The 21,061-nt window shown below is 41.9% G+C and overlaps 1 protein-coding gene across 13 annotated transcripts in view; it reads left to right on the forward strand.

Annotated features, from left to right (window-relative positions):
• Positions 1-21,061, forward strand: part of LOC310764108 (membrane cofactor protein-like) — a 54,409-nt gene that overhangs the window by 12,277 nt on the left and 21,071 nt on the right. For all 13 annotated transcript variants that reach the window (XM_083617443.1, XM_083617439.1, XM_083617440.1 and 10 more), the window contains one exon: positions 16,250-16,438. In XM_083617443.1, the coding sequence (XP_083473569.1) occupies positions 16,250-16,438 (189 nt within the window). The remainder of the gene's footprint in view (positions 1-16,249; positions 16,439-21,061) is intronic.

The following is a 21,061-nucleotide window of genomic DNA, read 5'->3' on the forward strand; positions in this document are numbered from 1 at the left end:
TGTGCATATTCTCAAGATCCCAGGTCTGCTGAATAAAGTGTGGAGCTACTCTTCCAGCCTAGATTAATGAAGGCCAAGTGTACACCACAACTTTGTCTTGGTGACTAACCCTCTGCTTAGTATACCTTCTGGAGCAAATGAAGGCTTTGGAGTCAAGGTGCTAGGGAAATAATTTGAAATCATAGTATTTTAGTTGCTTTTGTGACTTGTATCGTATATTATTAGGAGTATTTATTCATGTTTCCCATTTGCTACCCTCTTTGCTAAAATTATTCCACACATCTTTGAATCTACTAGAGTGAAGTTCTTGAGATGAATTAACTAGACTACTGAACATAGATTAAGGTTTTGATGTGTAGTTCACTGGTGTATTCAATGTGTAGTGCTATGTAGAATGATTGGGGAACTGCACCTGGTGTTTGGATGTAGTGTTAGGGAATATCCATGCTCAATGCCTCATAAGTTTTCAAAATCTGAGGTTTTGTCTACATGTTATTTGGTTCCAATGTGGTTGGTTGGCTGCCCTTGCACTGTGTTCCAATGATAGAAGCAATAATGTGCATTGATTTTGGGGTTTCTTTTACATTGTTTCCTTTACATTGACATATCAGTGAAAGTGGTTTCAAATACAAGCTTTATACCTGTGATCGTATTGTTCAGAGGCTGTAGCTGCATACTAATTTCATTTCCAGCTTATCGTACTTTGTAGTAAGGCTGTGTTACCAAGCACTTTGATACACTTGTTTTCTGTGTTTGCATTTGTGTCTCTCTGTGTGTGTACGTGTGTGTACTACACCAGAGAACGCAACTGCCACATCATTAAATATATTAAAATATTTTTGGAAGGACAATCTATTGAGGCACTACAGAGAGTGGTTTTAAAGAGAGATCAATGGTGATAGATGCTCCTTAGTCTGGAATGGGGATTAAATTGGGCTTCTCCATGTGCAGACACCAGATCCTCTGACAAACTCCTGCAATCCTTGTTCTCCCCGGTAACAATCTCCCTCTCTCTCTCTCTCTCTCTCTCTGTGTGTGTGTGTGTGTTTATTACTATATACATAAAAATGGAACACTGTCATGGTGTGGCTTACACCAAAAGGAGGAGAAGAAGGTTAGACAAACCTCTCTCTGGAGTGCCCTCCCCAATTAAATCCGCCTGCAGTGAGGTTTAATGGAGAAGGGAGGCATGTCAGATACTGGTTTGCCAAATGGTTCTCTGAAGCGCCTCCTTTAAAAGGGGGTGGGGCTTAGAGTGAGGGACGGGCACACTATGAGGGTATAAGCAAGGGGGTTGGTCAGGTGTGGGGGAAGTGGGGTTGGCAGAGGGTTTGAGTGAGCAGAGGCGGCAACCGAGAGAGAGAGAGAGAGAGAGAGAGCGTGTGTATGTGTGTACAGTGGTGCCTCGCAAGACGAAATTAATTCGTTCCGCGAGTCTTTTCGTCTTGCGATGTTTTTCGTCTTGCGAAGCACGGTCCGTCGCAACTGCGCCTCTTCAAGCGGCTTTAGGAAAAAAGCGAACAAATTCGCAAGACGTTTTTGTCTTGCGAAGCAAGCCCATAGGGAAAATCGTCTTGTGAAGCGACGCAAAAACCGAAAAACCCTTTCGTCTTGCGCGTTTTTCGTTTTGCGAGGCATTCGTCTTGCGGGGCACCACTGTATATGTATATAAGATCTTGTATATAAGATCTATATTATATGTGTGTGTATTCTCTCTAAAGCGACACTGCCCATGTCTACTGCTTTGAATCAGTAAGTCAGGATCAGCTTATAGCAGATTTGGTCCTATAATGAATGATATCTCCTTAAGTAACATGTCCCTGCGTTACCCATGGTCTTTGAAAAACATTTCTTTTTTATTTTATTTTATTTTAAGGACCACAACTTCGAACTCTACTTTATATTTGTAAGTTATCTTATTATGCATTTGTTTGACTCTAATCAGGCATTTCTTTAACTATGATTGAAATACTTTACAAATAGTACTGTAAGTTATTATGTGTTCCTCTGATTTTCTTTTCCCACTAGTGTGAGAAAGTGAAACATTACTGAATAGCGCAGTATGAACACACTGTTTCATAAGAGGAAAATCCATAACAAGGAGTCATATGGTAGCCACCGCCAATAAATTATGTGGATACTCCCTCCCTCTCCCAAATTATGTGGCTATTGCGCCATAGTGAAATGGCATCTGAATGTAGTCACTCAAGAATGTAGAGTAAGACCAAGGCAGCATAGAAGCCAACTGCTAGGGGCCATGGGAGTTTCGGCCCCCACAATAAAATATTTGATGGGGCCAGGCCCCTGCAAAGTTGATGTCAATTCCCATTCAAATGGTGTGTGCGCGCACTGCATCATGTGATCAGTTATGCAGGGCAGGGCTTACCTGGGCCCCCACAATATATTATTCAAGTTGGCACCCCTGCAAGGCCATGGTTCCCTCAAAATGTCGATGAGCTGCAGCTTCATTCATCCCTTACCATTGGCAATGGTGGCTGGGGTTGATGGAAGCCAGAGTCCAATAAGATCTGGAGGGCATCACCTTGACTATCCCAATATAGAATCTCAGACTTTTCATAATATCACAGCGAACAATTTACATTTGTAGCGAAAATCTGTGGATCTATATAGTGAATGCATACACACAAATGCTTTCATCTCTGTAGGGGCTTGAATTGAAAGCAAAGTGTAAACTTTGCCACTTAGTAATGATAATATTCTGGTTATTTTCCTTTTCGATATTATTGTTTTCTATTTAGATTAGGGACTGGGCATTCTAGGTTTGTCCCCACCTTTTTAACAGAGGATAAGTTTGTATGGAACGTGGGTGGCGTTGTGGGTTAAACCACAGAACCTAGGGCTTGCTGATCAAAAGGTTGGCAGTTCGAATCCCCACGACGGGGTGAGCTCCCGTTGCTTGGTCCCTGCTCCTACCAACCTAGCAGTTTGAAAGCACGTCAAAGTGCAAGTAGATAAATAGGTACTGCTCTGGCGGGAAGGTAAATGGCGTTTCCGTGCACTGCTCTGGTTCATGACCCGGAAGCTGTATGCCGGCTTCCTCAGCCAGTAAAGCGAGATGAGCACCGCAACCCCAGAGTCGTCTGCGACTGGACCTAATGGTCAGGGGCCCCTTTACCTTTACCTTTAATTTTGTATGTACTATTAAACCATGGTTTAGCATTACAAGGACAAGCTGCAGTGAGCCCAGGCTTGCATGCTCCTCCTCCCCAATTTGTTGCCTGAGATTAGTGCTGCTAATTAAATTAGTGCTATATAGCACTTGCATTGTGGTAATACTTCATTTATAGTTTCCATCACCTTCTTTTCTCCCCCATCTCTCAGCACTTCTGGTTGTGGCATTTCTTCTTACTGTTGGTATTTTTTTCCTAAAGAAAGTTTTTGAAAAGAGAAGAAGGTAAGCTGGTCATAAATTCTTGTTTAGCACAATATTCATATCCAACCCATTGCCAGTTTCTTCTCTGTAGCACCTTTGTTCAGTCATGTCTTGTGTCAGGGTCACATCTGGGGAGGGATGGTGTGTACAACAAAACAAAACTTGACTCCCCCCCTTCTTCTGAGCATCCTTACTGTTTCTAGACCTGATGCAGCAAGTGGTCCAAGCTCTTTGCCTTGCTTACCAGGCTCTGGGATGCTTTGTGAAATCTTGTGGGGCCATCTGAGTTTTCACAAGAACTCACAAGACTCTCCCGGAGCCCAGTAAGCAAGTCTGAGAGCTTAAAAGCTCTTTCCACACCAGGAAAACTATGCACAAAAGGAGCTTTTAAGCTCTGCCTTTCATGCATTTGATTTGTTTTATTTCAACTGGCCATCCTTCAACCACATAAAGCTGAAATCACACATATCAAATGCCTGGGAGTTGCAATCGTACTTTTTTTTATCTGTTCTTATGCATTTGTAGACGCTTTAGGGTTTCTTCTTCTTCTTACAAGCATGTAGAAAGCAGGGGGTGGAGAACAGCTTGTAGCCACTCACTGTAATAGTATTCTTAAATCCAACATACTGTACGGGATACATTGGAATACATTCCTTGACCTAGAGATGAGAATAACTCATCCTCTGCAAAAAATAGTGTTTACACAACACAGCAGAGAGGTACGTATTTGAAACCTGGCAAATAAAAGGTTAGGCTGAAATCTAAACACCTTATTTAGGGAGTAAGGACCACTGCCGATTGTGAAACTTTCTTCTGAGTAAGCATGTATAGCGCTGTGCTCTTAGTCATTCTTCTTTATATGCCTGCCTCTTTCTTTTGCTTGTTCAGCCACTTGAATCAAGGAACTTTAAACCATGCAGTCTTATGAAATACGGTCTGCAGAAATAGGAAACAGCACAGCTGACTTTAGCATCAAAAGGTATTGTTTTTAAAGTCATTTTAATGTTGAAAATTAAATTAAGTAGCAGTTGTGACTTTGGGAGGGAGAAGGGATTCTCTTTGTTCTCCTGACTCTGGAATCATACATGCTCCTGTACCTCTACCCTTCCCAAAATAGTTATGGGAATTACAGTACAGTATATCTATGCTGCCTTTATACTGGGCAAGCTGGCTGATTCTCATGCAGATTTTCACAAAGAGATATGATTGCTTAACATAGGAGGGACGGGTGGCTGAGCAAAGAAGCTTGAAGAGCATAAATTTTTTACACACATTTTCTTGCATGGCGAGTTTTCGTTTGATAACATTTCAAGCCTCCTGGAGAAGACATTCATAGAATAAATCAAGTCAAGTTCATTAATAGTCCACATATCTTAAAAGAACAAATATTTGATTTCATTCAGCTGAGTTTATTTCATTTAAAAGAAACTAAAAAATATATAAGAAAGCACAATAAAAGTATATTTTTAAAAGATTGGGACAAAATTGAAACCAGTGCCTCTTAATAGTTATGTAAAAAGTTGCTCCCATATATTTATAACTTGATATACAGACTTCACAACTGATTTAGGGTGCTTCCAGATAGGGCTTGCCGATTGGAAGGTCGGCAGTTCAAATCCCCGCAACGGAATGAGCTCCCATTGTTCTGTCCCAGCTCCTGCCAGCCTAGCAGTTCGAAAGCATGCCAGTGCATGTAGATAAATAGGTACCACTGTGGCAGGAAGGTAAATGGCGTTTCCATGTACTCTGGTTTCCGTCACGGTGTTCCGTTGTGCCAGAAGCAGTTTAGTCATGCTGGTCACATGACCCAGAAAGGTGTCTGTGGACAAAGGCAGCTCCCTTGGCCTGAAAGTGAGATGAGCGCCACAACCCCATAGTCACCTTTGACTGAACTTAACCATCCAGGGGTCCTTTACCTTTTACCTTACCTAATATTGTAAAACTGGTCGTGAGATAGCACAAATGGGTTACTGTACTAAAAAAAGTAATCCTTTTTTTCCTGGAAGGGCTAATCCAGGCTAAATGGAGGGAAATGTGTTCTAGCTAGCATTTTTTTGCCAACCACTAGAAGCACAGAGTTACCTAAGTGTGTTAGATATGACCATTGTTGAATGAATAAATCCCGGTTTCCTCCTATAGAGGGCACCTGCTATCTTTTATGTTCTCTAATTGTACTGCTTTTTAAATATGAGGAACTTAATGTTTCCGTTGGTGCAGCCTGTTTCAGCGAAAAGAAAAGAAAACTTGTTGCCACATAAATAACACATTTTTCGCACGAGCCTGTTTACATTAAACCTGTTTCTTTGGTGATATAAAAAATTTCTATAGTTGCAGGTTATACATTTATTTACAGAATGCTTTAAAAGACCAAGGCTGCATACACAATCTCCTGTTTGTAGCAAAAAAAATATGTTTTTTTCAATCCGAAATCATTCATACTTGTCCTCATAATGTTTTCACTCTAGATTGATTCTATATCCTGCATCCTGCATCTTGCATCCTGCATCTTGCATTTGTACACCGCTAATAAACTAGCAAGCATAACACTGGAAGTAAAAACTTAAGATTAATATTCATTTTTCCTTTTTCTGCATACAATTTGTGGATCATATTGTGTTTTCTCTTCTTAGACTGCACTACAGTAGGGAGCTGTTGAGTTGAGGAGAAATGAGAAAAGCAACAGATTACTTCTGTATCAGCTGGTTTTGCATGCAAATGTAGATATTCCCTAGCTAGAAAAACATTTCCCTGAACTTTGAAGGCATGTTTGATAAGGCCTACTTACGGTATTAAATGTTACATAACTTTGACTTAGATTTGCATAGAGAGTCAAGTCTTTTATTGTCTTGGACAGAATCTAATTGGATGCACTGTATAAATAAAGAACCCATCCTATTTTTTGGCATCTAAGATTTATTTCTATTTTTTTGCACATCTACCATAAGGAACAGCTAAAACATCACAAATTAGGGAATAAGCATTTGGGTTCACTAGAACTCTGTCTTCAGGCTTAAATGTTCATTAAAGACAAGAAAAGGGAAAATGTGTGTCATGGGCATATGTCATGAAACATATTTTTCTCTTCTCGTCTCAATCTTTGGCGGGTTGACCTTACTGAATATCCACCTTGAAGAAGAGTTTTGAGTAACTCAAAAGCTCACTCATTACATTATTGCAGTAATTTAGGAACTAACAGTAGGTATCCAACGTAATGCTTACAGTGGATTTTTTGGGAAGAGAAGCAAACCAAGACCACCTAAATATCTTTATCTCCTCTGATCTTACCCCTGATTACTTAAATGTATTTTAAAATTGTGTTCTTGGAAAAGTGCTTATAATGTTTGGCTCTGTTTTCTGCTGCCTTAAGAAAGGAAACAATTGAACATTATATCTCATTAATAGAGTTTATAAGCAATTTTCTTCCAATGAGAATTTTTATTGGGATAGTCTTTGTTATAGGTTGAAACTGGTTCTCAACAAATCAAATTATATATACAAGGTGGTGGTTGCCACCCCTGTGGTGCCAGGATTAAGCAATGAAAATGATTCAGTATAAACTGCATCCTATTTAATGGTGTTGTAATGAAAACCCATTAGGCTGCAATCTTATACACATTTTACCTGGAAGTAAAGTCCACTGAATTTACTTTTGAGTGCACCTGTATAGTTTTGCACTTTGAATCTATATTTAGCTTATCTATATTTGACTTATATTTAACTTAAACATTGGATCAATTTTATGGGTAGATTAAATGGCTAGGGTTGCTAAGCATTTGCCCAAGATGAGAAACTTTTTTAATACACTGGACCTTGAGTAATGCTGAAGCTGCTGTACCTCCACCAGTCTTCTTCCACATACCCCAGCTGTGGTGCAAAATTAGTCGTCCTCACCAAGGTTGGTTGGAGAAGAACAGGGTGGAGGCACAGAGGTTACAGATTTCCTCTGTGCATCAGAGCATATAAAAGCTGAGCCATTGTCTTAACGCAAGAACTGGCAAACCTGCTGGTCACAGTTTTGTTTACAATGAAGTTGCTAGGCATCTGGCCTGGTTCTGGCCAAATAGGCATAGCCAGGGCCTGGGAGTGACGTACATCTGGAACATGCATCCAGGTATCCCTGTTGGCCTAAGAAGCTTTTAAAGGGATCTAGGCTTAACATTTAACATTAACATTAACACGCGGGTGGCGCTGTGGGTAAAAGCCTCAGCGCCTAGGGCTTGCCAATCAAAAGGTTGGCAGTTCGAACCCCCGTGGCGGGGTGCGCTCCCGTTGCTCGGTCCCAGTGCCTGCCAACCTAGCAGTTCGAAAGCACCCCCGGGTGCAAGTAGATAAATAGGGACCGCTTACTGGCAGGAAGGTAAACGGCGTTCCGTGTGCTGCGCTGGCTCGCCAGATGCAGCTTTGCCACGCTGGCCACGTGACCCGGAAGTGTCTTCGGACAGCGCTGGCCCCCGGCCTCTTAAGTGAGATGGGCGCACAACCCTAGAGTCTGTCAAGACTGGCCCGTACGGGCAGGGGTACCTTTACCTTTACCTTTTAGGCTTAACATATCACTTGTTCTGAATGATTCTTGTTTAGTAGGCTTCTTTTGTGGTCCAGTTATCCTATAGTCCACTTCTTTTGCCAGAACCTCGTGGTGTATTAACCTTGGTTGTGTATTAACCTGAATTCCCCTGGTACCTTCTTGGGCACCGTAGCTAGGGAGACACCTGAAGGTCTGGTTGAGAGAAGGGGCCCACAATCCAGTTGGCCACTAGCTCCTTGTTTATTTTTGCTGTGGCAATTTTGGGTAGCTCTTGAACCACTTTCTGGCTTGACACTTCCAATACCTGCACTCACCTATGTGAAGACCCTTGGTAAAGCCCTCCCAAAGTTAACCCACCACTTGGCAGTCTGGGAACAAAAACAGAAGCAAGTGCAAGGCAGCAGGGTGTACTGGAGAGAGGGCAAGGGAGCATAGGACCTGAGGTTTGGGTGGGTGATTACTCCCTCTCTCCCACACCAGTGGAAGGGGCAGGGTGCAAATATCCTTCCTTAGTCCCCCCAGGACCACAGCCCCAGGGTCCTCAAAAGAAGCTGGGGGGGGCATGAGTACAGGTGCTAGTGGGTTGAGAGTGGAGAGCGAGGCAAAGTTCACACGCGTGCATGACCTTACACTGAGGTCTTTGGCAGGCCTCCTGATTAGACTTTCAGCAAACATGGCGTAAGGGGTCCCGCTTGGAAGCAGGGCTTGTTTGTTTAAAGGCCCTCTGACCTCTCCCTGATATGGGGTCCACCAGCTTGAACCAGAAAACACTGTTATGTAGATTCCACATGGCATGGGGATTGCTGGAAGCCCTCTTATGGAAGGCCTTGTCATAGTGGAATAGCCCACTCGGTGGAATAACCTGAACCCTCCTCTTTTTTTCATACCTCCAAGATATTTTATGTTTCCTTTTCCCAATTCAGGAGGCAACAACGTAAAAAGGTAAATGTAATAACCATTGGCCTCAGCCCTGACAAATTGCTACATGCCAATGGTGGGTGGGACAAGAGGGAAAGTAGATGGAGCAACTGATGTATCTCTAACATTTTACAATAGGCTACTTTCCGGCCACGTAAAAGTTAGAGGACATCTCTCTGCCCTCCATCCAGGCAAACAAGAGGCGTTATCACAGTTCAAGAACACGTTCCAGCCAGGCAAAAGCACTATCAGATTGCACAGAGCAGAGCTGGGGAGGAAGCATTAGCTTTGGAGAGGGTATGGCCTGGCTGATTCTTCAGAATAGAAAAGGCATAAGGACTTCCCTGCTTCAGGTTGGAGTGGGCCCAGGAGGAACCGCACATCATAAGGGGTGGGGTCAAATGCACAGCACCACAGCATGTTTATTTAGTTATTTATTGCCCCATTCACGCAAGCAAGATATAAAGGGGTGTTTTATCCTCACTTGAGTGTCTTCTCTCCATTGCTTTGCATTTTTGTAGCAAGTAATAAGGCTTCTAACCAGGAAGTCACTGTTATTGTTGGCATGGGGACAGCATTACAGTAAAAAGGAAGTTATTGATTTCCACTGAAAGCCAAACAAATATGATAGAAGTGAAGTACTTTACTGCTGAACTTAATGCAGGAGTAAGCTGTTTGAAAAGGCAGGTGTGAACACATCCATTTGTGTTCTTCAATTGCTAATATATTATTAGCTATACTCTGTTCAGCAACCGCAGGAAGAAGTCAGGAAGTGGAAAGGGTGTGGGAACTGAGCATTTTCATGACATCAGTACCGTGCCCATCCGTACTGAACATTTCAGAAAGATAACATCATTTTTTTAAATAGTCTGTCCAATAAAAAGAATCAGACTGTTTGTTTTGTAAAAGGAAATCACATCCTCTGCAGTGCCACGAGGTAGTCTCTCTGAAGTCAGCACTTAAGTCATAAACTATATTTACTTTAAAAATCATTATGGGCTAGTTTATGTGGAAATAGATTAACCATGGGAGGGTTAAATTACTCATTTGTGCCTATGGGTAGCTGACAATAGTGATTTTCCTTAGGCAAAAATCTCCCTAAGTATTATTCTCAAATATATTTTTTGTGTATCTGGTCTGCCTGCTGCACTATTCAGTAACAATAAAGCAGCCTCCCTTCACCCTAATTTCAGCCTTCCTGTGTTTATGCAGGGGTGTGTGTGTGTGTGTGTGTGCGTGTGTGTGTGCGTGCACGCGCACGCTGGGGGAGAAAATATATAGTCAACTGAGTGGGGGGAGCATATCCATCCATATTTTTTTTAGCTTTTTACATTTTTATTCCATTTTTCCTTTAAAAACATTATATACAGGATTAGATTTGGGAGCGTGGGGAAACTCCCTGAGTTTATAATGGTGTCAACAAATTACTCATTAATCCCATAAGATGCTAGACTTAATTTCATAATGCACAGAACAATTCCTTTCACCATGAAATTTCAGCATTCTAAAAAAGGTGAAGGATTTAGAAAGATGAAAAGCTGCTTTCATCTTATTTAAAATACTTTTGTAGCAATTACCACAACAACACAATGAAATGGTTCTGCTTTGAGGGAACTAAAATGTTACGCTCCAGGAAAGAGCAGAATATCTGAAGAATTCTTTTGATTATACAAAATCTGGATGTCCCAACAGACCTTCAGGATGATAATTCATTTATTGCTCATTACTTTATCCCACCCTTTTTATTTTATTTATTTATTTTATTTCTATACTGCTTTATATTTTTAAGAAAAATCTCAAAGCAGTTTATAGCATATTAAATCAAGATCCTTCTTCCAAGATGCTAATATATGGTTATCTTACATTATCTGTAGGTTAGGCTGTGAAAGAGTGACTTAAGTGGGCAGTGCTATGGCAAGGTCTGCCGGGATAAGCACCTTAGGATGCAACTGATACCTGGCTCAGCCAGCATTGAGGCCCCCATGTTGGTTCAGCAGATGATTCACTGGTGTAACTTGTTCAGCTGGCTGCGCTGAAGCCAGTGTAAGTCCCCCCAAAAGGGGTATTCTGAGGCAGGACCAGAGAGTGGGGACTTAGGCTGCTTACCTTGTTCAGCTCAGTCATGTGACCTGGCAACTTGGCATAGGCACTATTTTCAAAGCTTGTTTTCCGTCTACAAGGCTTATAGGCAAAGCAACAGCAGCCCCACTGCTAAATGAGATTTAGACCTGGTGTAATGTTACATTGCCTTACCCAAAGGAAGTGAATGAGCTTCATGCTGAATGTTTGAAGCCTGGTATCCCAGGGGAAGTCTTAACATTGGTCCATTAGGCTACACAACAAAGAGGACTTACTTGCTACTCAATGTAAACTGATAATAATAAGTTTTATTTCATTAAGTGCTTTTGATCTTAGGGTTAAAAGATAACTAAGTTTTACTCAGACCCATTTAACTAAGTTAATCATGTTCATCATTTTTGGAGTAGGACTAGTATTAAATGCAACCCAATGACAATACTTATATTTACTGTTTCATGCCACAGAGCGAACAAGAACTGCGCATTGTATATATAGAGAGAGAAAGTGCCAAAGGTTTGGTAAGCAGCTGAAGGTATCAGCCTTAGAAAAATGAATGGGTAGAACAGTTTAAGCAGCACCCATGACATAAAGGTAGACTGGTAATTTTTTTCTAGAGATATTTATACTCTTTATTATTTCCTCATGTTGCTTTATAAAACTTATCCCCCATTTCCTCATATTGTGAAAGACATGAAAATATTCAAAGCAGAGAGTGGGTGAGGCTGTAAGACAAATAAAAAAAATACCCTGCTTTCATACCTTGCCTTGCTTTGGATGATGCAACAGTTCTTCAGAAAGGGAGTAACAACAATTATTTTGGCAGGATTGCCAAGAATGTGGTTGTCATGCCAGTCCCTATGTCAAGGAATTGAATTTGACCTCATCACTTATACTGCTTTCTATCCTAAGTAGGCAAATCCAACTAATCAGATTACTCCTTATCTGTTAGCTAACATAAATGCATAAGAAAGATAAACAAATGAGAAGAACAATGTTGCATTTGTACTTCCTGCTTTTCTCCCACTGCCATAGCAAAATTCTGACCAGTTTCAGAGACATCACTAATGAGAAACTATGTACTAGAAAATGAAAGCTTACAACAAAAGGCTAAGAAGGGTACTAAAAGCGGTATACAGAGTGTGGAAAGAGGGAATAAAGAATCTTCTGTTATACATACAGGGATTGGCAAGAAACTTGAGATAGACAAACAGAAGTACACAGGCTCTGGCAGATTGAGAAGATGACACCAATGGTGGGTCCAACAGTCAAGAAGGTGGTTTCTGCATGTGCTTCAGAGGGAAGTGGGGGGCAGATGAGACACATCAACCTCATCAACCATCTAGAAGGAAAACTCTGTTCCTAAACCTCCACTGCCTTATGGAATATATTTGGGAGAAGAAAAGGTTAATAATAATAATATAATAATTTTTATTTATACCCCGCCCTCCCCACCCAAGGCTGGGCTCAGGGCGGCTAACAAGCAATAATAAAAACAAGTTGAATGAATACAACTTAAAAACAAGATTAAAATACAACATTAAAATATTGAAACATTAAAATAGTAAAATGTAGCCTCATCGCAGGAGGAGAAAGGAAAAGAAAAAAGAAAGAGGGGGAGGGAATCAAATTGGCTCCAAGCCAAAGGCCAGACGGAACAACTCTGTCTTACAGGCCCTGCGTAAAGAAATCAAATCCTGCAGGGCCCTGGTCTCATGAGGCAGAGTGTTCCACCAGGCCGGAGCCAGAGTTGAAAAGGCCCTGGCTCTGGTTGAAGCTAATCTAACTTCCTTAGGGCCTGGGACCACTAGGGTGTTACTATTTATGGACCTTGAGGCTCTCCGTGGGGCCTACCGGGAGAGGCGGTCCCGTAGGTACGAGGGTCCTAGGCCGTGAAGGGCTTTAAAGGTCAAAACCAGCACCTTCAATCTGACCCTGTACTCCACCGGCAGCCAGTGCAGCTGGAAAAGCACTGGGTGAATATGCTCCCATGGCAGAGACCCCGTGAGGAGCCTCGCTGCAGCATTCTGCACCCACTGGAGTTTCTGGGTCAGCTTCAAGGGCAGCCCCGCGTAGAGCAAATTACAGTAGTCAAGCCTGGAGGTGACTGTCACATGGATCACTGTGGCCAGGTCGGGGCGGGAAAGGTAAGGGTCCAACTGTTTACTCTTCAACTGTTAAGGAGTAAACACTACAGAAATATGTAGTACAATCCCCAAGACAGTTGGAGGGTGCCTTGTACACCGCCTTCTGACAACTCCTGCAGCCAAGTTGATACAAAACGCTGCTCTGCTTTCCTTTAGACCATTATCAGCGTGACCAAGGTGGGGGTCTTATCGTCTAGGCAGCACAGGACCTCCATACACACTGCCCAAGCTTGCACCCTGGGGGTAACTTTGGTGCTGCTAATGCAGCAGACGGCTTCACTCCTGGAGGCACACACCATTGCCTGTTGAGACAGATGGATGCCAGATTGTGTGCATATGTTTGCAGGGGTAGTGCTTGTGGATGGATAGTGGCAGTCAGAATTGCCCAATCCTCTTCTAAGCCAAACTAATGAAAAGAACAGGAGAATTACAAAAACTTTACATACTTGCTTCATTGAAACCATGGCAGTAGCCGGGCCGTACCAGGCCCGGGTGGGCCCTGTAGGGCGACTCTGTTTGGAAATGATACCAGAGTGCAATACTGTGGGGTTCACTTAGGTCCTATCTGCACTATACATTTAAAGTAGGATGCCTTCATCTGCCCCAGATGCAAGAAAACATGCCTCTACTGCATCATACTCTACTCCAGCATAGGCAGGCGGTGCAGCCTTCCAGCACTTTGACTTCACCCCTAAGGGCACACTCCTCCATTGTCACCTGAGGCAGATGGATGCCAACAAATAACACTTTAAACAGTCATGGGATATGTAGTTGGGAGAAGGGCGTTGAGAGTTAGGGGGCTCTTATTCCCCTCCTAGTGCTAATTTCCAGGGTTTCTTGGGAAGTGGGATTGATTGTTAAACCACTCTGAGAATTACAGTTTATGTGGGAATGAATTCGGGTCCCTCGAGGTCCCCCAGTCCCAACACCAGGAGCAGCTGGACACGCCCCAGCTTGGGCTGCCATGCGCGGAGCCCGTTATCTCTTCCCCTCAGGGGTCAGAGAGCAGACTCATCACGCGGCTGTTATCCGAAAGTTAGTTTCCCCTCAGTTATAGTTTCGCTCACATTTTCCACCCGCCAATCCCGAGCGCGCTCTTGCCCGCAACCTCCAACCAGCACGCGCGCCTTGGGGCGTTAGCTAATACCGGGAACCGAAAACGGCGGAGGCGGTTCCTCGTGTGGCTCCTCCCTCTCCGCCTTCCTCTCAGCGGAGCCTCTGAGGCGAGGCCGCTGCTCACGCCCCTTGGCCGGAAAAGCGCGCCGCCGCCTCTCCCTTTCCGTCGAGTGGTTTCCTGGGCCCGCTCCGTCGCTTTGCTTTTCAGCTGCGGAGGGAGCTGCGGCGGCGCTTTCTCTTCCTCTGACTCCGGGCTCTCTCTCTTGTACGATGGCGCCTCTTCCTGGCTTCCCTCGCGGGGGGCGGTTTCCATTAGCGCTGCCGCTGCTGCTGCTGTTTTCCTCGCTGTCCAGAGTTCAAGGTGAGGGGGGGGGGCTTCGGGATGCCCGTCGGTTCTTCTGTCAAATGGGAGGCGGCCCGCCTCCCTCCAGAGATGGATCATGTCCGAGGGCGAAGCAAGGAGGGAGCAAGGAGGGCAGGAGGGAACTAGGAGCCTGTCTATGTTTACCTGAAGTTTGCTCTCTTACCCACGTGTTTGTTCTTATTCTGCTCCGCCTTCTGCTGTGACAGCACTTCAGATATTTGGAAACAGCCGCCACGTCTCCCCTTAAATCTTTCTTTTTTCCAGGCCTTACTTCATAAGACCTTTAACTATACTGGATGCCTTACTCTTGACATGCTGCTGGGGCATATGAATAATGTGTTGCAATTCTGGACAAGCCCAGAGCTTCCCTGACCTTGCTGTGGGTCCTTTTTGCTTTCTTCTTCCTTTGTCTTGTACTATTTTCAAGTGTCAAAAGCAAATAACAGGGAGCCTCCTTGACTAATGATGTCAGTACTAAGATAGGCAGCCAGGCAGTGCTAGACACAGAGCCACATAAGATCACTGCATGCAGGGGAGGGCTCTTAAAAAAGCGACAGCCTGCCTACCTGATGCAAGAGCTTGTGTCATAAATGAGCATCCATGGTATTCACAACATACCTTGATTTGAACACTGCAACATGCTCTATAAGCACATTGGACATGTGCTGGACAGGCCTGGCATTTGAATACTATGTGTTTGTTTCCTTTTGCTGTCTCTTTGAATACAATTTTTATTGCATGGACTTGAAGTAGTTGTGAGACAGCTACCTAACATTCCAAATGGCATTTGCAGTTACTAGAAAACATGTAAATTTATTTGGTGCATTATATGTCACTAAAATTTAAGGGTGTCATTATCTTGTTGCTTCCAAAACTTCCTAAGCAGGAATAGCCAAGTATGAAGCGCTGAGGGTAAATATGTTTTTTGTACATCGCCTCACTTCCAATAAGAGGATTGTGTATTAATTCTTGAAAAGCTGAAGACCATACTTTGGCAATAATATATGTATTTTAGGGTCAGCCAAAAGGTCACAGGCAAGGTTTCAAATGAACTAGGATTTTGTTGGGGATTTGTCATGATTGCATCACAGGATTGGAAGAAGAAAACATAGATGTAAGAATTTGCAAAATTAATTAATGTTTTCATCTACTCAAGATCCTTAAAAAAACCCCAATGCTGCAATAGTTAATTGCTTACAGCTCTAGTAAATTTGTTGTGAAGAAAATAGTTCTTAATGTATGATGAAATACGTTTCTTTCTTTCTTAAAGCATTTCAGCTAGCTACTGCCTTTTTGAAAAGCATGTAATTCTTTGGCAACCTGACACTAGACTCACAAGCAGTGTGTGCAATGGGATATTAAACATGCTTCAGTGGATAGTCCCCTTCATCTTTCAGGATTTTGGCCCAGTACAGTAAGGCTGCAGTCCTATCCTCACTTACCTTCAAGCAAGCCCCACTGAAGTCAGTAGGACTTACTTCCAGGTAGCTATGGTTATGATTGCTCTGTAAGTCTTTCTGTTGCCAGTCTTGTTCCAACAATGCTCTGTAAATGAAATCCAGGAATCTATTAGGACATGGCTCTCATTAGATCCCATTAGAGGAAAATCTCGTAGACATTTCTTTATGAATCATCCAGTGTTCAGTGCTACAATGAACCTTCACTTCGCTCCCATAGCTTCTAAGCTTCCTATCAATTTTTATTTCCAGGTGATTGCACCCATCCAAATGTACCTAATGCTAGCCTAAGGAGTGGTGTTCCAAAAGACAGTTATCCTGATGGGACTGTTTTGCAGTACCGTTGCATTCCAGGTTATGAGCCTATTCCTGGAGTGACTCTTTCTCTTACGTGTCTTGCCACTTCAAGATGGTCAACAGAAAATCCAAAGTTTTGTCAAGGTGAGTTTCACTTACTTTGCAGAATATGTAAAACTATCGAACAGCCACCTTAGATCAGAGCAGTGGATTAGAGGAGATCCAGACACTTCAAAAAGTTAGGGAATAATACAGAAGGGTTTTCTATTGTAGTATGTTGAGGGCTTAAATTGGGAAACTAGAATATTCTAAGTATTACTCCTCCCAGTGGTGGACTTAGGTGGTGGATGCCCTTGGGACTGTAGTCACAGCGGTGCTTCTAAGAAACAAGAACAGAGAAATAGCATCCTGGGAGGAACCCCAAAGTTTGCAGAAGTACCAAATAACAACTTTTAAGAAACCAAATAGGCAAAAATAGCCTGATGAAGATGGAACATGAACTATAATAATAATAATAATAATAATAATAATAATAATAATAATAAATTTTATTTATACCCTGCCCTCCCCAGCCAGAGCCGAGCTCAGAGCAGCTAGCACCAATCAATTCACAGTAAAAACATAATAGGGGAAAAAGAGGGGGGGGAGAGAAAAAGAAAAAAACCAATTTAAAATACAGGTTAAAATGCAATTTAAAATGCAGCCTCATTTTAAAGTAGCTGATAAGGTGGTTATCAGGTGGTTGGCTAACAGCCGGGGGCGGGAACTGAATGGAGAGGATGAATTTGTTTGGTGGAGAAAGGGCCTGACTGGCTGTCTACCAACCTTCTCTTGGAAGGTGATGGAATATCACAGCATTTTGTTGTAGCTGGTCCTATTTGTTCTTTCTAATGCTGTTTCTTTCTAGTCCTTTGCACTGTTGGCCATTATTTATTTTGATTCCAAAGTTCCATACACAGAAAAGTATTTCCTTGTGTTTAAACTGAACCTGTGTTACGTTAAGCATGATGTGTCCTTCCTAGTTCTAGAATTAGATGTAATGGTAGGCTCCTGTTCTCTATTCACTGCCACATTCTGCATTCAAATGCATTTTTCTTGCATATCTCTGAAATATTCCCTTTTAAATTTAACAATGATTACACATAGATGAGGGTTCTGCTTCAAGCAATCCAAATATATAAAAGATGAGATTGACCCAAAAAAGGCTTAAAACTGGCCTTGAGATGTCAACATGTTTGATATACTGTTCTGATTGTTAAGCCATATTAAATAACTTTTACTAGCTATAACATCTTATTTTCCAAAGCTTTGTTCATGTGACTAATTCTGTTCAAATTTATAAGGTTACTCAATTAACATACAATTTAACCAGTAGGAATTTATTGCTCCTTGTTATGTTCTGAACAACCTCTCACTCTCCAGTACCTCATATTTGTTGCTCATTTCCTTCTCTGTCTGATCTTAAGTCCCTGTCTTGCCCACCTAACACACCTTAATTGGATTTTTGAGGAGGCTGTGTCATGTATTTATAGTATACAACTGTGACGTAAAGCTCAGAAAGACCAGTGTGGTGATGCAGTGCTGCGAAATTCCACCAGGGTGGTGTAGCTTGTAGGGTGCTGGACTGGAGACTCTCTCTGATTGGCTGCAGGTGCAGCTTGCCTGAGGGAGGGGGAGTCAGTACTTTGGGAGGGAAAAGGAAAGGCAGTTGAGAGTTGACATAGGAGCATAACTCCAGAGCTGTGTGAGATGGATCTGTTCTGATGATCATATCTTTAGCCAGAGAAGGAAGTCTCTGAGCTTAGTTTGAAAGATAGTGATTAGTGCCATTTTTAGGAGTATGCAGGAGTTCGCGTCTCCGCTCCTCCACATGCAGCTGCTGGGTGACCTTAGGCTAGTCACACATCTCTGAAGTCTCAGCCTCACTCACCTCACAGAGTGTTTGTTGTGGGAGAGGAAGGGAAAGGAGAATGTTAGCCGCTTTGAGACTCCTTAAAGGGAGTGAAAGGCGGGATATCAAATCCAGGGAAAAAAGAAAACAAGAAAAACTGGGAAATTGAATAGGGGACAGGAGAAAGAGTTTTTAGGGAACACTCTACTTGGGTCTCCATTCAGTCAGAAGCCTCAGGAATGTGATTTATAAAAGGTTAGGAAACCTTGTCAAAGAACCCAAGTATTAAGACCTAAGCCTGTAACATCTATACAATTAAGTTTAAGGAACTGAAGTGAAATAACTGAAAAGAAGCTGTGTGTTTGCCACCTTGTATGGAAGCCTATAACATCCACTAAATTTAATATAAATATAAATAGTCTGTTTCTTGAAAGATTTCTATCGCCTTACACATCCTTTGTTTTATTTTGTTCTGTAAAATAATACATTTTTTCCTATTTAATTTCTCCAAGTACCAGAGTTTTCCTCATTAAAGCAAAAAATTAACCAGTAGTTAATAGTTGGTTCACCTCAATTTCACAGCCCAAAGCTGTGAGAGACATCGGCAGCAACGCCAGACTTGTGGGAATTCCTGGCCTATGAAGGACTTGTATCTGGCTGCTTTAGCACCCATTTCCAGGCCAGGAGATTCAGCAGCAGAGTGGTTGTCAGAACATCTGAGAATGGGGGTTAACCCTATATAGCTCTTGGCCCTGTCCTAGTGAGTCTTCTCTGTTTTATTGTATTTTTATATTAAATATATAGTAAGCTGCCTTGGACAATAATTAGCTGTAAATTAATAGTGAATAGAAATTGTATTAGGCAGCTGCTATAGCAACCTCTTTCCTAAGACATTTAAACTGGACCTGAAGGTTGAACTAGCTTCTTTAGCTGGATGCTTTAGCTGAGATTCCTGCATTGCAGGAGGTTCAGCTAGGTGACCCTTCCAACTCTACAATTCTGTGATTCTTACGATATCATGATGGTGAGAGGTGTCAGCTGTGACAGCTGTTTTCCTGAAGCAGGTGGGAAGGATCTTGTGTATTTAGCATTTTGGAGGTCCTCAACCTAAAATAATGACTAGATGCTGCCCCAGCCTGATTTTCCCCCCACCATGGCTGGAGATGTAAAATTTCTGAAAAGCTGAAGGAATTGGGGGGGGGGGGCTGACATTCTAGGCATGAGGTGGACTGACTGGAAAATATGCACAATATTTTCTTATTGGATCTGACTTCATTATTTTAAGAATATAAGTGCACAATAGCCTAGTAGGCACACAAAACTACTGTACTTAAAAGTACTGTACTTAACTGCCCTGTCATATTCATATGAAGGCTGGTAGATCAATTTAATTAATTAATTAAAGTATAACTGTTAAATTTATTTGAACAAAATGCCTTAGTTTTAACCATTTGAGATAAACACAAGGGTATGGAAGCAGTATTACAACTTTGTAGTCAACAAAAGAGAATTTTTAATTATCTCAGGTGTCTTCTTTTTTGATACTAGACAGTGTCAGCACTAACAAAACTTAGAACATCTATTTGCCAGCGGTGACAAAAGGATAAGCGTACAATAAGGGAAGAAATGATCTTTCAGCTGCTTATAAATGACGGAGAAAAGAAACAACCCTAAAGGCCAGATGCAGCCAACGGATGACCTTATTATGAAAAACCAATAAAACTGGATACCTGTTAGAGAAGATAGTGTTTTCAAGAGCGTTTCCTGACTGTCTCTATTTTGCAGGTGGGATCCAATCTAATACCCACAAATTCAGCCAGCACAGTGTATTTGGTGCCTTTGTGCAGCAAACCTGCTGCTTTTAAAAAATAGGCTTCTTGCCGTAAAGCGTGTGACAGGAAAGTGCACTGAAGATTGTGGTATAACAGTTTTTTGACACAATGTTGTATAACCTCTCTACACACACACAAAAAGCATGCATGCTCTAACCATGGAACCATGGAAATGACCATGGTTCCTGTAGTGTTGTTGGCATCCATCTGTCTCAAGACATGTGAGCAGCACCCAAATGACCTCCTAGGGATGCAAGCTTGGGTGGTGTGTAAGGATGTGCTGGGGAGCTCAGACCAGAAGACTTTTGGTCTCTTTTTTTGTAAAAAAATTTAACTAAATTTTCCACACCCCCCCCAAATTACATTATAACATATATCATAATTCACCAATCCCAAATTATCCCTCCCCTCCCCCTGACTTCCCTCAACCTCCTTTTTCTAGTTTATTTTCAATATCAAATCCTGCTTATTTCCTTTTCATTCATTTTTTATATTTAATCTTATAATTTATATAAATTTTGTTATTTGTAAATGTTTACTCAAAACCTGCTAATGAGTCCAATTCTTTGCATTGTTTCAGTAGATAAACCGAAAATGGTTCCCAATCTTCTTTAAAGGATTCTTTGTCCTTATTTCTTAGTCTGTCAGTTTTCCAATTTCGGCATATTCTGTAAATCTTTCTTGCCATTCTTCTTTCGTTGGTATTTTATCGCTTTTCCATCTTTGTGCCAATAACATCCTTGCCGCAGTTGTAGCATACATAAAAAGTCTATGTTTCCCCTTTGGCAAATCTTGACCTAAAATTCCTAGCAAAAAGGCTTCTGGGATTTTAACAAAAGTTACTTTAAACATTTTTTTTCATTTCATTATATATCATTTCCCAATAATTTTTAACTATTTTACAGTTCCACCATAAATGATAAAATGGGCCTTCCTTCTCTTTACACTTCCAACACGTATTGGAGCTTGATCTATACATTTTTGCCATTTTCATTGGAGTAATATACCAACAGTAAATCATTTTCATATAATTCTCTTTTATTA

The sequence above is a fragment of the Podarcis filfolensis genome (assembly GCF_964270895.1).
Source record: "Podarcis filfolensis genome assembly, chromosome: 6".
Classification (NCBI taxonomy): Eukaryota; Metazoa; Chordata; class Lepidosauria; order Squamata; family Lacertidae; genus Podarcis; species Podarcis filfolensis.